Source organism: Oncorhynchus keta, chromosome 9 (assembly GCF_023373465.1).
Source record: "Oncorhynchus keta strain PuntledgeMale-10-30-2019 chromosome 9, Oket_V2, whole genome shotgun sequence".
NCBI lineage: Eukaryota > Metazoa > Chordata > Actinopteri > Salmoniformes > Salmonidae > Oncorhynchus > Oncorhynchus keta.
The window spans coordinates 12,002,220-12,020,672 of record NC_068429.1 but is presented as its reverse complement, the minus strand read 5'-3'; the positions used below and the strand labels follow the sequence as shown (position 1 = coordinate 12,020,672).

Genomic DNA, 18,453 nt, shown 5'->3' with positions numbered 1-18,453 from the left:
ATATATATATATATATAATAAAACAATATAAAACAATATATATAAAGTCCACCAAAGCAAAAACCTGATAAATTAGTTTATAGAAGGCTGTAAGTACAGAAATGGTTTTCTCTATGGGAAATGAATATCCCAACTAGTCAGTGACTACTGTGTTGAGTTTGACAGCAACTTATTACAGTATATGATTTCCCTTTTTTGAACCCCTTACCATAATGACTCTTATATAACAAAATGTGTGTTTGTGAGTCTCAGCTTTTCATAGCTTTTTAATAGATTGTAGCTCAAACCAATCGGATTTTACAGACGTTTTTGTCAAAAGACCCGGCCCCCTTCGGGATCAGCCCTTGTCTCATAAACACCGCTCTGGCTCAGCCCTCTTTAGCTCAAACACACCATGTTTAAAAGGGGTTAGAAGTCCAAATGGCGCCGGCGTCGTGGTGGGACTCGTGGGTTAAAGGCCACTGGACACCCCTGCTGTGGCGAGGGTCTGCAGTGGTCAAGAGCTGGGACCAGGTGTGGACAGAACAGTCTGCAGTGGTCAAGAGCTGGGACCAGGTGTGGACAGAACAGTCTGCAGTGGTCAAGAGCTGGGACCAGGTGTGGACAGAACAGTCTGCAGTGGTCAAGAGCTGGGACCAGGTGTGGACAGAACAGTCTGCAGTGGTCAAGAGCTGGGACCGGGCTGCAGTGGTCAGCAGACTGTTGAGTTATGTCTGTCTCTCCACAACTGACTGCATTTCTTCACCATGATCAATTTGAGTTTAAAAAAAAAAATTATCAGTGTTTCTCATCAAAGAAAAACCCTCAATCATTCACTGTTGATGTGAATGTGTACTTGAAAGCTTTATTTTTTTCCACCTTCTCCGCACGCTTCACTGTGCCTGCCTCCTATTCATGGTAACCTGTAGATCAATATGTGCATTAGAGCTCCCTCTAAATAGATCAACAACCGGATCCGTTCTCCCCTTCACCGAGCGGTGGCGGTGAGGTCACTAAAGATTTAGCACCAATGAGATTGAGGGAGACGAACAAAAAAAAAATGCTCTCCTCAAGGAAATTACATTTAGAGGGGTCAGATAAACGGCTTAGGAGGAATTGTGATGGATGGTAATCCGATGTTGGATAGCACGCTTGTGTGTCTTGTATTGATGCAGCTGCGTGCATGAGACTCACATAGACCTACAATGGACTGCGGACACTAGACCAAAGGAGGATCCTGGAAGTCCAGTTTAGTCTCCAGGTCCAACCAATTGTAGCAGTCTAGCAATGCATTATTGTCTCTCGGCACATTTGGACGTTACAAATTTGTGCTGGTACATATTTCCTATACTTCATTATGACATGCCCATCAAATAGATTGAAGTCCAGATCCTGTTTTTATCATGCTGTGTGGCCAAGAGATCTATTTCTCATATAGACTTTATACAGTTGTTTTGACACCAGCTTGTTTATTTTATTGTGGTTGGTTTTCAATCACAGGACCAGGACACTAATATGCCAGCTTTGTTTTTAGAACTCTTCATAGTATATATCAGAGATGCCACAGATGGGGGATTTATTGTATGAGGTTTGTCTGCATTCCTCAACCTCTATTTATTTTGTAGCTGAAGTCATTCTGGCCTTCTAAGCATTTTTGTATCTCTGACTTGAGGAGACACAGAGAGTCACTGAGGACCCCTGAGCTTTTCAGTAAGAGCAGTGTTATCGGCTGCATGGCGTGTCTATTTACCCAACCAATAGGTCACGTACTGTAGGTCAGACTCCTAATCCAGTGTGGTTTATTCACCAGAGCTCCTTCTTCTAATCTCTGTCTCGCTTCAGGAGACACCACAAACCTCACCATAAAATAACTTGTTCTTATAAAGGTAAATATACATTTAAAAATGGCTGTTTTTGTTAATTATGTTAACAGCACATACCTTACAACGGTTTTATGGAAAAATAAAATCAGGGCGGGGGGTGTAATTGCATTCATCCATCATCCATCCATTTAGCACCAATACAACTCAATTCAGGTGGAAAGAACCGGAGTGAAAGATGGAATGTGATTTTATTTGACTAAAGAACTGTGAATTTGATGCAACAACTGGGACCAATTCTGCAGACAAACACTCAATTTAACAAAGACCCACCAGAGCTTTCTCCTACATGATCTCCGTAATAACTTTGGAGCAGGCTTCTCCCTGAAGTACCTTTCCATATTTTACATGACAGCTGGTGAAGCTCTCAGTACCAGAACATTGCCAGAACAAGTGTGAAGTTCACATTTAGTTGGTTGATGATAAGAACTTGAAAGGGAGTACCCAGCAGGCAAAACTGGTTGCAATGGCGTCAGGTTGTATATTGGTTTGATAGGGATGTTTGGTTCACGTCTTTTTTATGAAAAAGGAGTCTTTACAATAACGACGATTTTACGTGTTTTCCACGGAGTCATGAAAGACTTTACCTGGTTGTAATAGAGACCAGTTGGTTGTAAACTGGTTATATGACGTCTCAACCAAAACCAGTTTACCACCAGAGGATTATGTAATTAAGATGACGTGTGCCCACCTGGTAGACCAGGGCTTCCCTATTCTGGGGAAACATTAGGGGGGCGACCGGAGGTGGGGAAACACTGGGGGGACTGGAGGTGGGGAAACACTGGGGGGACCGGAGGTGGGGAAACACTGGGGGCGACCGGAGGTGGGGAAACACTGGGGGCGGGGGCGACCGGAGGTGGGGAAACACTGGGGGCGACCGGAGGTGGGGAAACACTGGGGGCGACCGGAGGTGGGGAAACCTGGGGGCGGTGGGGGGAAACAACCACTGGGGGCGACCGGAGGTGGGGGGCGAAAAACACTGGGGCGGGGGGTGGGAAACACTGGGGGCGACCGGAGGTGGGGAAACACTGGGGGCCGGAGGTGGGGAAACACTGGGGGCGACCGGAGGTGGGGAAACACGGGGGCACGACCGGAGGTGGGGAAACACTGGGGGGCGACCGGAGGTGGGGAAACACTGGGGGGCGACCGGAGGTGGGGAAACACTGGGGGGCGACCGGAGGTGGGGAAACCCTGGGGGGGGCGACCGGAGGGGGAAACACTGGGGGGGCGACCGGAGGTGGGGAAACACTGGGGCGGGGGCGACCGGAGGTGGGGAAACACTGGGGCGGGGGGGCGACCGGAGGTGGGGAAACACTGGGGGGCGACCGGAGGTGGGGAAACACTGGGGGGCGACCGGAGGTGGGGAAACACTGGGGGCGACCGGAGGTGGGGAAACACTGGGGGGCGACCGGAGGTGGGGAAACACTGGGGGGGGGCCGGAGGTGGGGGCGAAACACTGGGGGGCGACCGGAGGTGGGGAAACACTGGGGGGCGACCGGAGGTGGGGAAACACTGGGGGGCGACCGGAGGTGGGGAAACACTGGGGGGGCGACCGGAGGTGGGGAAACACTGGGGGGGCGACCGGAGGTAGGGAAACACTGGGTCTGGGGATAGAAAGGTCACTCAATCAGTGTAGAGCTTTGATAGTTTTCAGTGGACTCATTGTTGTCAATACATGTTCATCTCTCCACAGAATGTCAGCCAGCCGGCGAAGAGAAAACTACCAGACTGGGCTGAACTACCAAGAGGTTCAAGTTCTTTGGCCTGTACAAAGAAAACCAAAAAGAACAAAGGACTTTTTTCGTAACTGACCAACAAATTATTCTTACTGACCAAATGTTTCTGATTTTCTTTATTACAAAATGGCAAACAAGGTGTTGATTTCCAACTTAACAATGTAACATAGCAGACTAATTAATGTAAAACATGTCATTATGTAAAACCTCTTGTAATAAAGATACAACTTGAATGTACAGTATTTTAGAGGAAATCATTGGGTAGTCTGATTGAGTCATGGAGTAATCTTATTTCTTAATGAGTTGCATCTTGTTAAATTAGTACCCGCAAGTGAGAAGTATCTAATGTAACTGTGCCAAGTTGACAAGATAATTATTAGTATGTTGTAAAATATGCAACTCATTAACATATGTATCATTGGTAAAATGACCTTTTCACAGAGATCATTCAGTTTGTTGCTGAGCTAAGGTATTTGTCATTCATTCAAATCCTGTACAGACCTTCAATAATTACATTTGAAGGTTAAGAGATTAGCAAATACAGGGCTTTTACATCCATGTGGACATTTTAATCCTGGTTCAGATTAGTGTGTCTGCAGACACTACTTTCTATGGAGAGTAACTGGCAAAACTTAATTTGTCACAGTTTGATCCTGTTGGGAAGAGAACTGTACCAATTATAAGACTATCAAATGCTGATTTCCTGTTCTGGAGGCTCTTTTAAAGTTTGAAACCTGACCATTTTTAAAAACAGGAGAGGTTCAGAGTAGATCTGATCACTTAATGTTTCCAGATTATAGTGGTTCTCTTTGCTTCACATTTTGCCTGGATAAAAGACATCACAGTTCATAGTGATTATTGCAGTAAAGCCATGACTGCATGTGTATCCGTGCATTGGCCAGTACTACTGCAGTTATTATGACATCTACATTTGCTCAACTATGCAATGTCTAGCTAAACTTAACAAAAGTCTTCTCAATCAAGCTCTAACATAAATGATTATATAATGTATGCATGGTTTATTTTTTAATATCAACTGTATTTGAGCATGTATTTTTGTAGTAAATTATGCATTTAACTTTTTGTTGAGGGTAACAAAAATAAAATCCACCCTCTTCTTGGAAACACAATATAGGGGGGGAAAGGAATCAATTTCACCATTGTGGGCATAGTGCTATCTCAGAAGTGCATCTCATGCTGACCAAAATAGACTTGACTGAATCTAAGTATCTCCTGTACCAATACTATAGATTTCCATTGGGTGCTGTGGGTAAAGTGAAACCCCCTTTGAGGTCATTCTAAACAGCCTGCCCTCTTTGGCTCAGAGTGTCAGAGTCAGCGATTACTTTACATTAGTTAACTGTCTCAGATACAGTGGCTAGTTTGATGCTGAAGCTCTGATGCTGTCAAGTAACATAAAAGTGCAGATCAGGACTCTTTCCCCCGACACCCTACACATTTGTTATAAACCCGGCCCTCATCAATAAAACCTTAAGAGGAAAAGCACAGTCAATATAGTGTTTTATAGAGATGGGGAAACGTGTTAAGAGTTTGATCAGAGACCCGGGCTACATCTATAGTGCAGTCGGAACTAGAAGCACAAGCATTTCGCTAACACTCGCATTAATATATGCTAACCATGTGTATGTGTCCAATACGATTTGATTTGAAAAACAGCATTTCAATTACTGATCGATTGTTCTTTAACTAGCGTCAGGGGGTGCGCCGAGCACAAATGCTTCTCTCTCGGGTGCGTCCTAAATGGTACCCTATTCTTTCTGTAGCTACAGTACATGGAACATGGTCAAAAGTAGTGCACTACCTTATGGACCCTGGTCAAAAGTAGTGCACTAGAAAGGGAAAAGGGTGCCATTTGGGACATGTGTTCATTGATTACTCCCATTGTTTCAAGTTGGGCTGGTTGTCTGACCAGTGCAGCCACACAAGTCTGCTGCTGGATGTACGTGGGAGCAGCAGGTGACCAGTGAAATTAATTTGCAGGGCCTTTGCTAGGAAATCACTCTAAATTACTGTTGGAGCTTGGATACATCACGTGTACTCTAATATAATCAATACATTTTAGCGGCACTCCCTTGAAGAGTTTTGTCTCTGCGCTGAGATATTTGTGGACGGGCTATCCTAGTGTTTTCCTAGTCAGTGTGTTCGACGGCATGAGAGCGTCCACATGTAGAAACAACCCCTTCATGATATTCATATTCAGGACAGATAAATACTGCTTGTGTCAAAGGGTAGAGTTCAGGTCTTCCAGAACGATGTTAATGTTTCCAATTTTTGAGATGGAACTCATTGTTATTGTATCCATGGCATCACATTACTCATGCCACCCATACTTTGCTAAAGAGATCTAACATGTACTTTGGCTAATTTACCCATTGCCTTGGTACCAACATGTTTCCATTGTCAACGACATTTGTATTTTCAAATATTCAATATTCAATCAATCCCTATCTGTCTGCTGTTCCCACATGCTTCAAGAGGGCCACCATTGTTCCTGTTCCCAAGAAAGCTAAGGTAACTGAGCTAAACGACTATCGCCACGTAGCACTCACTTCCGTCATCATGAAGTGCTTTGAGAGACTAGTCAAGGATCATATCACCTCCACCCTACCTGACCCTAGACCCACCCCAATTTGCTTACCGCCCCAATAGGTCCACAGACGACGCAATCGCATTCACACTACCCTAACTCATCTGGACGAGGAATACCTAGATAAGAATGCTGTTCATCGACTACAGCTCAGCATTTAGCACCATAGTACCCTCCAAACTCGTCATTAAGCTTGAGACCCTGGGTCTCGATCCCGCCCTGTGCAACTGGGTCCTGAACTTTCTGACGGGCCACCCCAGGTGTTGAGGGTAAGTAACAACTAGAGGTCAGACCGATTATTCGGAATGGCCGATTAATTGGGGCCGATTTCAAGTTTGCATAACAATCGGTATTTTTGGACACCGATTTGGCCGATTTAAAATATATATATAAAACATGTACACCTTTATTTAATCTTTATTTAACTAGGCAAGTAAGTTAAGAACACATTCTTATTTTCAATGATGGCCTTGGAACGGTGGGTTAACTGCCTCGTTCAGGGGCAGAACGAAAGATTTTCACCTTGTCAGCTCCGGGGATTCAATCTTGCAACCTTACAGTTAACTAGTCCAACGCTGTAACCACCTGATTACATTGCACTCCAAGAGGAGACTGACTGCCTGTTACGCGAATGCAGTAAGAAGCCAAGGTAAGTCGCTAGCTAGCATTAAACTTATCTTATAAAAAACAATCAATCAATCATAATCACTAGTCAACTACACATGGTTGATGATATTACTAGTTTATCTAGCGTGTCCTGCGTTGCATATAATCGATGCTGTGCGTATCGTTGCTCCAATGTGTCCCTAACCATGAACATCAATGCCGTTCTTAAAATCAATACAAAGAAGTATATATTTTTAGCTAAAAGAAATCCAGGTTAGGAGGCAATATTACCCAGGTGAAATTGTGTCACTTCTCTTGCGTTCATTGCAGGCAGAGTCAGGGTATATGTGATAATAATAAACGTTTTGTTTTTGAAATGATAGTTTCCGGATTCGACCATATTAATGACCTACGGCTCGGATTTCTGTTATTATATTATAATTAAGTCTATGATTTGATAGAGCAGTCTGACTGAGCGGTGGTAGGCAGCAGCTCGTAAGCATTTATTCAAACAATACTTTCGTGCGTTTTGACAGCAGCTCTTCGTTGTGCGTCAAGCATTGCGCTGTTTATGACTTCAAGCCTATCAACTCCCGAGATTAGGCTGGTGTAACTGATGTGAAATGGCTAGCTAGTTAGCGGGGTGCGTGCCAATAGTGTTTCGTTCTGAGACTTTGAGTGGTTGTTCCCCTTGTTCTGCATGGGTAACGCTGCTTCGAGGGTGGCTGTTGTCAATGTGTTCGTGGTTCGAGCCCAGGTAGGAGCTAGGAGAGGGATGGAAGCTATACTGTTACACTGGCAATACTAAAGTGCCTATAAGAACATCCAATAGTCAAAGGTTAATGAAATACAAATGGTATTGAGAGAAATAGTCCTATAATTCCTATAATAACTACAACCTAGAACTTCTTACCTGGGAATATTTAAGACTCATGTTAAAAGGAACCACCAGCTTTCATATGTTCTCATGTTCTGAGCAAGGAACTTAAACGTTAGCTTTCTTACATGGCACATATTGCACTTTTACTTTCTTCTCCAACACTTTGTTTTTGCATTATTTAAACCAAATTGAACATGTTTCATTATTTATTTGAGGCTAAATTGATTTTATTGATGTATTATATTAAGTTAAAATAAGTGTTCATTCATACAAATCCATTTTAAAAAACAGCCGATTAATCGGTACCGGCCTTTTTTGGTCATCCAATAATCGGTATCGGCGTTGAAAAATCATAGTTGGTCGACCTCTAGTAACAACATCTCCACCCCCCTGATCCTCAACACTGGGGCCCCACAAGGGTGCGTTCTCAGCCCTCTCCTGTACTCCCTGTTCACCCTTGACTGTGTGGCCATGCACGCTTCCAACTCAATCATCAAGTTTGCAGATGACACTACAGTGGTAGGCTTGATTACCAACAACGACGAGACGGCCTACAGGGAGGAGGTGAGGGCCCTGGGAGTGTGTTGTCAGGAAAACAACCTCACACTCAACGTCAACAAAACAGGAGATGATCATGGACTTCAGGAAAAAGCAGAGAGAGCACCCCCCTATTAACATTGACGGGACATTAGTGAATGTGGAAGGTTTTATGTTCCTCGGCGTACACATCACGGACAAACTGAAATGGTCCACCCACACAGACAGCGTGGTGAAGATTGCGCCTCTTCAACCTCAGGAGGCTGAAGAAATTTGGCTTGTCACCTAAAAAACACTCAAACTTTTACAGATGCACGGTGGGGAGCATCCTGTCGGGCTGCATCACCGCCTGGTACGGCAACTGCACCGCCCTCAACACTCCTTCCGTGGCCTCCAACTGCTTTTAAAAGGTAGTAAAACCAAATGCATGCTTTTCAACCGTTCGCAGCCCGCATCCGCCCGCCTGACTAGCATCACCACCCTGGACGGTTCCGACCTAGAATATGTGGACAACTATAAATACCTAGGTGTCTGGTTAGACTGTAAACTCTCCTTCAAGACTCATATTACAGATCTAGAATCGGCTTTCTATTTCGCAACAAAGCCTCCTTCACTCACTGACTATCCTACCGATCCTCGACTTCGGCTATGTCATCTACAAAATAGCTCCCAATACTCTACTCAGCAAACTGGATGCAGTCTATCACAGTGCCATCCGTTTTGTTACCAAATCACCTTATACCACCCACCACTGCAACCTGTATGCTCTAGTCGGCTGGCCCTCGCTACATATTCTGGTTCCAGCTCATCTATAAGTCTATGCTAGGTAAAGCTCCGCCTTATCTCAGTTCACTGGTCACGATAACAACTCCCACCCGTAGCACACGTTCCAGCAAGTACAGTGGGGCAAAAAAAGTATTTAGTCAGCCACCAATTGTGCAAGTTCTCCCACTTAAAAAGATGTGAGGCCTGTAATTTTCATCATAGGTACACTTCAACTATGACAGACAAAATGAGACAAAAAATCCAGAAAACCACATTGTAGGATTTTTAATAAATGTATTTGCAAATTATGGTGGAAAATAAGTATTTGGTCAATAACAAAAGTTTATCTCAACGAATTGCAAAAATGGCTGAAGTGGAGACTTTTCTTTCTCTCACCAACTTTAAACATCAGCTAACCGATCGCTGCAGCTGTACATAGTCCATCTGTAAATAGCCCACCAAATCTACCTACCTCATCCCCATATTGTTTTTATTTACTTTTCTACTCTTTTGCGCACCGGTATCTCTACTTGCACATCATCATCTGCTCATTTATCACTCCAGTGTTAATCTGCTAAATTGTAATTATTCGCTCCTATGGCCTATTTATTGCCTACCTCCTCATGCGTTTTGCACACACTGTATATAGACTTTCTTTTATTCTACTGTGTCATTGACTTGTTTATTGTGTTATTGGCTTGTTTATTGTTTATTCCATGTGTAACTCTGTGTTGTTGTCTGTGTCACACTGCTTTGCTTTATCTTGGCCAGGTCGTAGTTGTAAATGAGGCTCTCATTTAACTAGCCTACCTGGTTAAATAAAGGTTAAATAAAATAAAAAATGAAACGCCATCACTAACAGAGTGGCTGCTGCCAACATACTGACTCAAATCTCTAGCCACTTTAATAATAAAAAATTGGATGTAATAAATGTATCACGAGTCACTTTAAAGAATGCCACTTTATATAATGTTTACATACCCTACATTACTCATCTGATATGTACAGTGGGGCAAAACAGTATTTAGTCAGCCACCAATTGTGCAAGTTCTCCCACTTAAAAAGATGAGAGAGGCCTGTAATTTTCATCACAGGTACACTTCAACTATGCCAGACAAAATGAGGGAAAAAAATCCAGAAAATCACATTGTAAGATTTTTTATGAATTTATTTGCAAATTATGGTGGAAAATAAGTATTTGGTCAATAAACTTTTGTTATCTCAATACTTTGTTATATACTCTTTGTTGGCAATGACAGAGGTCAAACGTTTTCTGTAAGTCTTCACAAGGTTTTCACACACTGTTGCTGGTATTTTGGCCTATTCCTCCATGCAGATCTCCTCTAGAGCAGTGATGTTTTGGGGCTGTTGCTGGGCAACACAGACTTTCAACTCGCTCTCCAAAGATTTTCTATGGGGTTGAGATCTGGAGACTGGCTAGGCCACTCCAGGACCTTGAAATGCTTCTTACGAAGCCACTCCTTCGTTGCCCGGGCGGTGTGTTTGGGATCATTGTCATGCTGAAAGACCCAGCCACGTTTCATCTTCAATGCCCTTGCTGATTGATGGAAGGAGGTTTTCACTCAAAATCTCACGATACATGGCCCCATTCATTCTTTCCTTTACACGGATCAGTCGTCCTGGTCCCTTTGCAGAAAACAGCTCCAAAGCATGATGTTTCCACCCCCATGCTTCACAGTAGGTATGGTGTTCTTTGGATGCAACTCAGCATTCTTTGTCCTCCAAACACGACAAGTTGAGTTTTTACCAAAAAGTTATATTTTGGTTTCATCTGACCATATGACATTCTCCCAATCTTCTTCTGGATCATCCAAATGCTCTCTAGCAAACTTCAGACGGACCTGGACATGTACTGGCTTAAGCAGGGGTACACGTCGGCACTGCAGGATTTGAGTCCCTGGCGGCGTAGTGTGTTACTGATGGTAGGCTTTGTTACTTTGGTCCCAGCTCTCTGCAGGTCATTCACTAGGTCCCCCTCGTGTGGTTCTGGGATTTTTGCTCACCGTTCTTGTGATAATTTTGACCCCACGGGGTGAGATCTTGCGTGGAGCCCCAGATCGAGGGAGATTATCAGCGGTCTTGTATGTCTTCCATTTCCTAATAATTGCTCCCACAGTTGATTTCTTCCCTGAACAAGGCGGGTCAAAATCAAAAGTAGCAGTCAGTATCTGGTGTGGCCACCAGCTGCATTAAGTACTGCAGTGCATCTCCTAATGGACTGCACCAGATTTGCAAGTTCTTGTTGTGAGATGTTACCCCACTCTTCCACCAAGGCACCTATACATTTTTGGACATTTCTGGGGGGAATGGCACTAGCCCTCACCCTCCGATCTAACAGGTCCCAGACGTGCTCAATGGGATTGAGATCCGGGCTCTTCGCTGGCCATGGCAGAACACTGACATTCCTGTCTTGCAGGAAATCACGCACAGAACGAGAAGTATGGCTGGTGGCATTGTCATGCTGGAGGGTCATGTCAGGATGAGCCTGCAGGAAGGGTACCACATAAGCGAGGAGGATGTCTTCCCTGTAATGGACAGCGTTGAGATTGCCTGCAATGACAACAAGCGCAGTCCAATGATGCTGTGACACACCGCCCCAGACCATGACAGACCCTCCACCTTCAAATCGATCCCGCTCCAGAGTACAGGCCTCGGTGTAACGCTCATTCCTTCGACGATAAACGTGAATCCGAACATCAGCCCTGGTGAGACAAAACCGCGACTCGTCAGTGAAGAGCACTTTTCGCCAGTCCTGTCTGGTCCTGCGACGGTGGGTTTGTGCCCATAGACAACGTTATTGCTGGTGATGTCTGGTGAGGACCTGCCTTACAACAGGCCTACAAGCCCTCAGTCCAGCCTCTCTGTCTCAGTACGGACATTGCAATGTATTGCCCTGGCCACATCTGCATGGGAAACCGTGTTTAAACACTTTACAATGAAGATCTGTTTAGTTATTTGGATTTTTACGAATTATCTTTGAAAGTTTTTGAACCTAACTGGTTAAGTTTGTCTCTGTGGGTAACTTGGCAACCAATTTAACAGCGCTGCAATAAAGACACTAGTCCTTTTTCAGTATCAGCCTACTGCCCCTCCACCAAATGTGTGTGTGTGCCAAAAATGTACACACACACACAGGGGTGCAAGAACATCATAGTTGTTCATATTGTGGCATTTCACTACATTTTCAGTAGTGAGGAAACATCTTACCTGGCTGGAAGTATACAGTGCTTTCAGAAAGTATTCACACCCTTTGACCTTTTCCACATTTTGATCTGTTACAGCCTTATTCTAAAATGGATTCATTCTTTATTTTTTCCCCTCATCAATCTACACACTAAACCCCATAATGACAAGCCGAAAACAGGTTTTTAGAAACCTAGGCACTGTATATTTCATTTTGATGATGTACCAGTGCTTTGCTCTAACAGGGTAGCTATTTAAAGGTCCAATGCAGCAGTTTTGACCTCATTATCAAATAATTTCTTGGTAACAATTAAGTACCTTACTGTGATTGTTTTCAATTCAAATTGTCAAAAAGAAAATTGCTTCTTGGCAAAGAGCAATTTCTTAAGCAAGAATTTAGCTAGGACTGTCTGGGAGTGGTTTGAGTGGGGAGGGGAAAACTAAACATTTGCTGTCATTGGCAAAGAGGTTTGGTACTCTTTTCCTTATTGGTTTATTAACTGATTCACTTCATGTCACCATGGGAGGGCAAAAGTTCATCCCACCACCAAAACAGGTTGAAATTTCAGGTGGTCTTTTCAAACAGCTCATTACACTAAAATGGCCTTATTATTTAAACAATTTCACAGTTTTATTCCAACCTCAGTGTGTGTAAATATACACTGAACAAAAATATATAAATGCAACAATTTCAAAGATTTTACTGGGTTACAGTTCATATAAGGAAATCAGTAAATTGAAATAAATTCATTAGACCCTAATCTATGGATTTCACATGACTGGGAATACAGATCTGCATCTGATGGTCACATATACCTTTAAAATAGTAGGGGCTTGGATCAGATAATCAGTCAGTGTCCGGTGTGACCACCATTTGCCTCATGTAGTGCGACATCTCCTTCACATTGAGTTGATCAGGCTGTTGATTGTGGCCTGTGGAATGTTGTCCCACTCCTCTTCAATGGCTGTGGGAGGTTTCTGGGTATTGGCTGGAACTGGAACATGCTATCCAGAGCATCCCAAACATGCTCAATGGGTGACATGTTTGGTTAGTACACAGGCCATGGAAGAACTGGGACATTTTCAGCTTCCAGGAATTGTGTACAGATCCTTTTGATATGAGGCTGTGCATTATCATGCTGAAACATGAGGTGATGGTGAATGGTGCAACAATGGCCCTCAGGATCTCATCACAGTATTTCTGTGCACTCAAATTACCATTGATAAAATGCAATTGCATGGTCTCTCAACTGGAGACATCTGTGATATTGTGTTGTGTGACACAATGGCACATTTTAGAGTGCAGCTTTATTGTCCAATGTGCACCTGTGTAATGATCATGCTGTTTAATCAGCTTTTTGATATGCCACACTTGTCAGGTGGATGGACTACCTGGGCAAAGGAGAAATGCTCACTAACAGAAATGTAAACATATTTGTGGTCAACATTTGGGAGAAATAAGCTTTTTGTGTGTATGGATAATTACTGGGATCTTTCATTTCAGCTCATGAAACATGGGACCTACACTTTACATGTTGCATTTATGTTTTTGTTCAGTGTAGATAAAACTCAGGAATATCACATTTTTTTACTGGGCCCTTAACCTGATTTGGTCAGCGTTTAAAGGAAAGTACTGAGAATTATTATTACTTTGTATTATTCACAATCAAATCCTGAGGGCACACCAACCTAAACAAACAAGTAATGTACAGTATGTCCAACAGTTTTTACTAAACCAACATTGAAGTATGTTATCTACTGTAGCTATCTACTCCATTTTATAGTAAACTTAAAATTACAATTTTAAGCAAAACTGCTACTTGCAGTTCCTTCAGAAAGTATTCACACCCCTTGACTTATACCACATGTTGTTGTGTTAAACATAGATTTAATTAAGATTTTGTGTCAATGCTCTACACACAATACCCCAAAATGGCAAAGTAAAATTGTTTTTTGACATTTTTACTAATGAATTAAAAATAAAAAGCTGCAATGTCTTGAGTCGATAAGCTTTCAACTCCTAAATAAGTTCACATAAATTGCAAGGACTCACTCTGTGTGCAATAATAGTTTTTAACATGCTTTTTGAATGACTACCTCATCTCTGTACCCCACACATACAATTATCAGTCGAGCAGTGAATTTCAAACACAGATTCAACCACAAAGACCAGGGAGGTTTTCCAATGCCTCGCAAAGAAGGACTGCTATTGGTCGATGGATAAATAAAAAAGAAGCAGACATTGAATATCCCTTTGCACATGGTGAAGTTATTTATTACAGTTTGGATGATGTATCAACGGCCAGCAACATACCGGCCAGCAGCATACCAGCCTGCATGCAACTGCTGGCGTGCCTCTGGTTCTGGTCGGTCCCTGGGTGGGAGACCAGATGCTGCTGGAAGTGGTGTTGGAGGGCCAGTAGGCGGCAGTCTTTCATCTGGTCTAAATAAATATCCCAATTCCCCAGGGCAGGGTGCTGTCTTTCGGATGGGACATTAAACGGTTGTCCTGACTCTCTGTGGTCACTAAAGATCCCATGGCACTTAATGTAAGAGTAGGTGTGTTAACCCTGGTGTTCTGGCTAAATTCCCAATCTGGCCCTCATACCATCATGGCCACCTAATCAACCCCAGCTTCCAATTGTCTCTTTTGTCCTCTCCCCTGTAAATGTTCCCCAGGTCGTTGCTGTAAATGAGAATGTGTTCTCAGTCAACTTACCTGGTAAAAGAAATAAATACAAATGAAACCCCCGGTCACTAGAAAGATGTAGGCGTCCCTCCTAACTCAGTTGTCGGAGAGGAAGGAAACCGCTCAGGGATTCCCCCATGAGGCTAATGGGGACTAAAACAGTTACAGACTTGAATAGCTGTGATAGGAGAAAACTGAGGATGGATCAACATTGTAGTTATGCCACAATACTAGTGAAAAGAATAAAAATGTTCCAGAACATACAGACTTGCTCAAATGTGTTGGTACCGTTACAGCTCAATGAAATAATGCTTCATTCCTCGAAGAAAAGTGATGAAATTAAAGCTATTTTATCATGTATACTTGCATGCCTTTGGTATGCCATAGAATAAAGCAAAGAAACTGAAAAAAAAATGAATTATTCTACAAAGATATTCTAGAATGGCCTGGACACATGTGTTGGTACCCCTTAGAAAAGATAATAAATAATTGGATTATAGTGATATTTCAAACTAATTTGTTTCTTTAATTAGTATCACGTCTCCAATCTTGTAATCAGTCATTCAGCCTATTTAAATGGAGAAAAGTCTTCACTGTGTTGTTTGGTGTCATTGAGTTCACCACAATGAACATGAGAAAGCAAAGGAGAGATTTGTCTGATGAGAAAATAATAGACAAGCATGGTAAAGGCCAAGGCTACAAGACCATCTCCAAGCAGCTTGATGTTCCTGTGACAACAGTTGCAAATATTATTAAGAAGTTTAAGGTCCATGGAACTGTAGCCAGTCTCCTTGGACACGGCCGCAAGAGGAAACAGAAGAATAGTGCAAATGGTAGAAAAAGAAACAAAAACAACTTCCAAAGAGATCCAAGGTGAAGGTACGTCAATTTCTAAATCTTATCGAACACCTATGGAAAGAGCTGAAACTTGCAGTCTGGAGAAGGAACCCATCAAACCTGAGACAGCTGGAGCAGTTTGCTCAGGAAGAGTGGGCCAAACTACCTGTTAACAGGTGCAGAAGTCTCATTGAGAGCTACAGAAAACGTTTGATTGCAGTGATTGCCTCTAAAGGTTGTGCAACAAAATATTAGGTTAAGGGTCCCATCATTTTTGTTTATGCCATTTTCATTGGTTTTTATTATTTACAATATTATGTTGAATACAAATTCTAAAGCAAAGTCTGATTTCTATTAAATATGGAATAAAAAATGGTGGATGTCAATTACTTTTGTCAGTTTCAAGTTATTTCAGAGAAAATGGTGTATTCTTCGTTTTTTGTGGAGGGTTACCAACAAGTTTGAGCATGTCTGTACATCCTGTTTGCAAATAAGGCACTAAGCTAAAACTGCAGAAAATGTGGCAAAAAAATGTACTGCATCTCCTGAATACGAAGTTTTATGTTGGTGGCAAATCCAACACATCACTGAGTACCACTCTTCATATTTTTAAGCATGGTTGTGGCTGCATCATGTTAAGGGTTTTCTTGTCATCGGCAAGGACTAGGGAATTTTTTTAGGATAAAAAGAAACGGAATAGAGCTAAGCACAGGAAAAATCCCAGAGGAAAACCTGGTTCAGTCTGCTTTCCAACAGACAATGGGAGACAAAACCTTTCAGCAGGACAATAACCTAAAACACAAGGCCAAATATATAGTGCATTCGGAAAGTATTCAGAACCCTTGACTTTTTCCACATTTTTTTAGGTTAGGGCCTTTTTCTAAAATGGATTCAATTGTTTTTTTTCTCTCATCAATCTACACACAATACCCCATAATGACAAAGCAAACTGTTTAAAAAAAACATGTTTTGCAAATGTATATAAAAACAAAAAAACAAAATATCACATTTACATAAGTATTCAGACCCTTTACTCAGTACTTTGTTGAAGCACCTTTGGCAGTGATTACAGCCTTGAGTCTTCTTGGGTATGAAGCTGCAAGCTTGGCTCACCTGTATTTGGGGAGTTTGTGCCATTCTTCTCTGCAGATCCTCTCAAGCTCTGTTAGGTTGGATGGGGAGCATCGCTGCACAGCTATTTTCAGGTCTCTTCGGAAAAGTTCGATCAAGTTCAAGTCCGGGCTCTGGCTGGACCACTCAAGACCATTCAGAGACTTGTCCCAAATCCACTCCTGCATTGTCTTGGCAGTGTGCTTACGGTCATTGTCCTGTTAGAAGGTGAACCTTCACCCCAGTCTGAGGTCCTGAGCGCTCTGGAGCAGGTTTTCATCAAGGATCTCTCTGTACTTTTCTCTGTTAATCTTTGCCTCGATCCTGACTAGTCTCCCAGTCCCTGCCACTAAATAATATCCCCACAGTATGATGCTGCAACCACCATGTTTCACCGTAGGGATGGTGCCAGGTTTCCTCCAGACGTGATGCTTTGCATTCAGGCCAAAGAGTTCAATCTTGCTTTCATCAGACCAGAGAATCATGTTTTGCATCATCCGAGAGTCTTTAGGTGCCTTTTGGCAAACTCCAAGTGGACTGTCATGTGCCTTTTACTGAGGAGTGGCTTCCGGCTTCCGTCTGGCCACTCTACCATAAAGGCCTGATTAGTGGAATGCTGCAGAGATGGTTGTCCTTCTAGAAGGTTCTCCCATCTCCACAGAAAAACTCTGGAGCTCTGTCAGAGTGACCATCGGGTTCTTGGTCACCTCCCTGACTAAGGCCCTTCTCCACTGATTGCTCAGTTTGGCTGGGTGACCAGCTCTAGGAAGAGTCTTGGTGGTTCCAATCTTCTTCCATTTAAGAATGATGGAGGCATTGTGTTCTTGGGGACCTTGAATGTTGTAGAAATGTTTTGTTACCCTTCCCCAGATCTGTGCCTTGACACAATCCTGTCTCAGAGCTCCACATACAATTCCTTCAACCTCATGCCTTGGTTTTTGCTCTGACATGCACTGTGTATGCACAGGTGTATGCACAGGTGTATGCCTTTCCAAATCATGTCCAATCAATTGAATTTACAACAGGTGGACTCCAATCAAGTTGTAGAAACATCTCAAGGATGATCAATGGAAAGAGGATTCACCTTAGCTACAATTTCGAGTCTAGAGGCGTCACTACAGACCCTGGTTCGATTCCAGGCTGTATAACAACCAGCTGTGATTGGGAGTCCCATAGGGTGGTGCATAATTGGTCTAGCGTCGTCCGGGTTAGGATTTGGCCGGGGTAGGCCATCATTGTAAATAAGAATTTGTTCTTAACTTACTTGCCTAGTTAAATAAAGGTTAAATAAATAAAAAATGAAACTGTAGCTGCAACATTTACCTAACTCAACAACATGAAACTGTAACCGCAACATTTACCTAACACAACAACATGAAACGGTAACAGCAACATTTACCTAACACAACAACATGAAACTGTAACAGCAACATTTACCTAACACAACAACATGAAACGGTAACTGCAACATTGAACTAACACAGCAACATGAAACTGTAATAGCAACATGAAACTGTAACAGCAACATGAAACTGTAACAGCAACATTGAACTAACACAGCAACATGTAACTAACACAGCAACATGTAACTAACACAGCAACATTTAACTAACACAGCAACA

The 18,453-nt window shown here is 42.8% G+C and overlaps 2 protein-coding genes across 2 annotated transcripts in view; both read left to right on the top strand.

Moving 5' to 3' along the window:
• The window catches only part of wrn (WRN RecQ like helicase), a 41,387-nt gene extending 37,555 nt beyond the window's left edge, over positions 1 to 3,832 (top strand). The window contains exon 38 of the mRNA XM_052526023.1: positions 3,553 to 3,832. Coding sequence (XP_052381983.1) covers positions 3,553 to 3,666 — 114 coding nt within the window. The 3' untranslated portion in view covers positions 3,667 to 3,832. The remainder of the gene's footprint in view (positions 1 to 3,552) is intronic.
• Positions 3,833 to 6,703: 2,871 nt separating this feature from the next.
• The window catches only part of nrg1 (neuregulin 1), a 207,455-nt gene continuing 195,705 nt past the window's right edge, over positions 6,704 to 18,453 (top strand). Inside the window, exon 1 of the mRNA XM_052525207.1 lies at positions 6,704 to 6,852. The gene's annotated coding sequence lies outside the window, so the exon portion shown is untranslated. The remainder of the gene's footprint in view (positions 6,853 to 18,453) is intronic.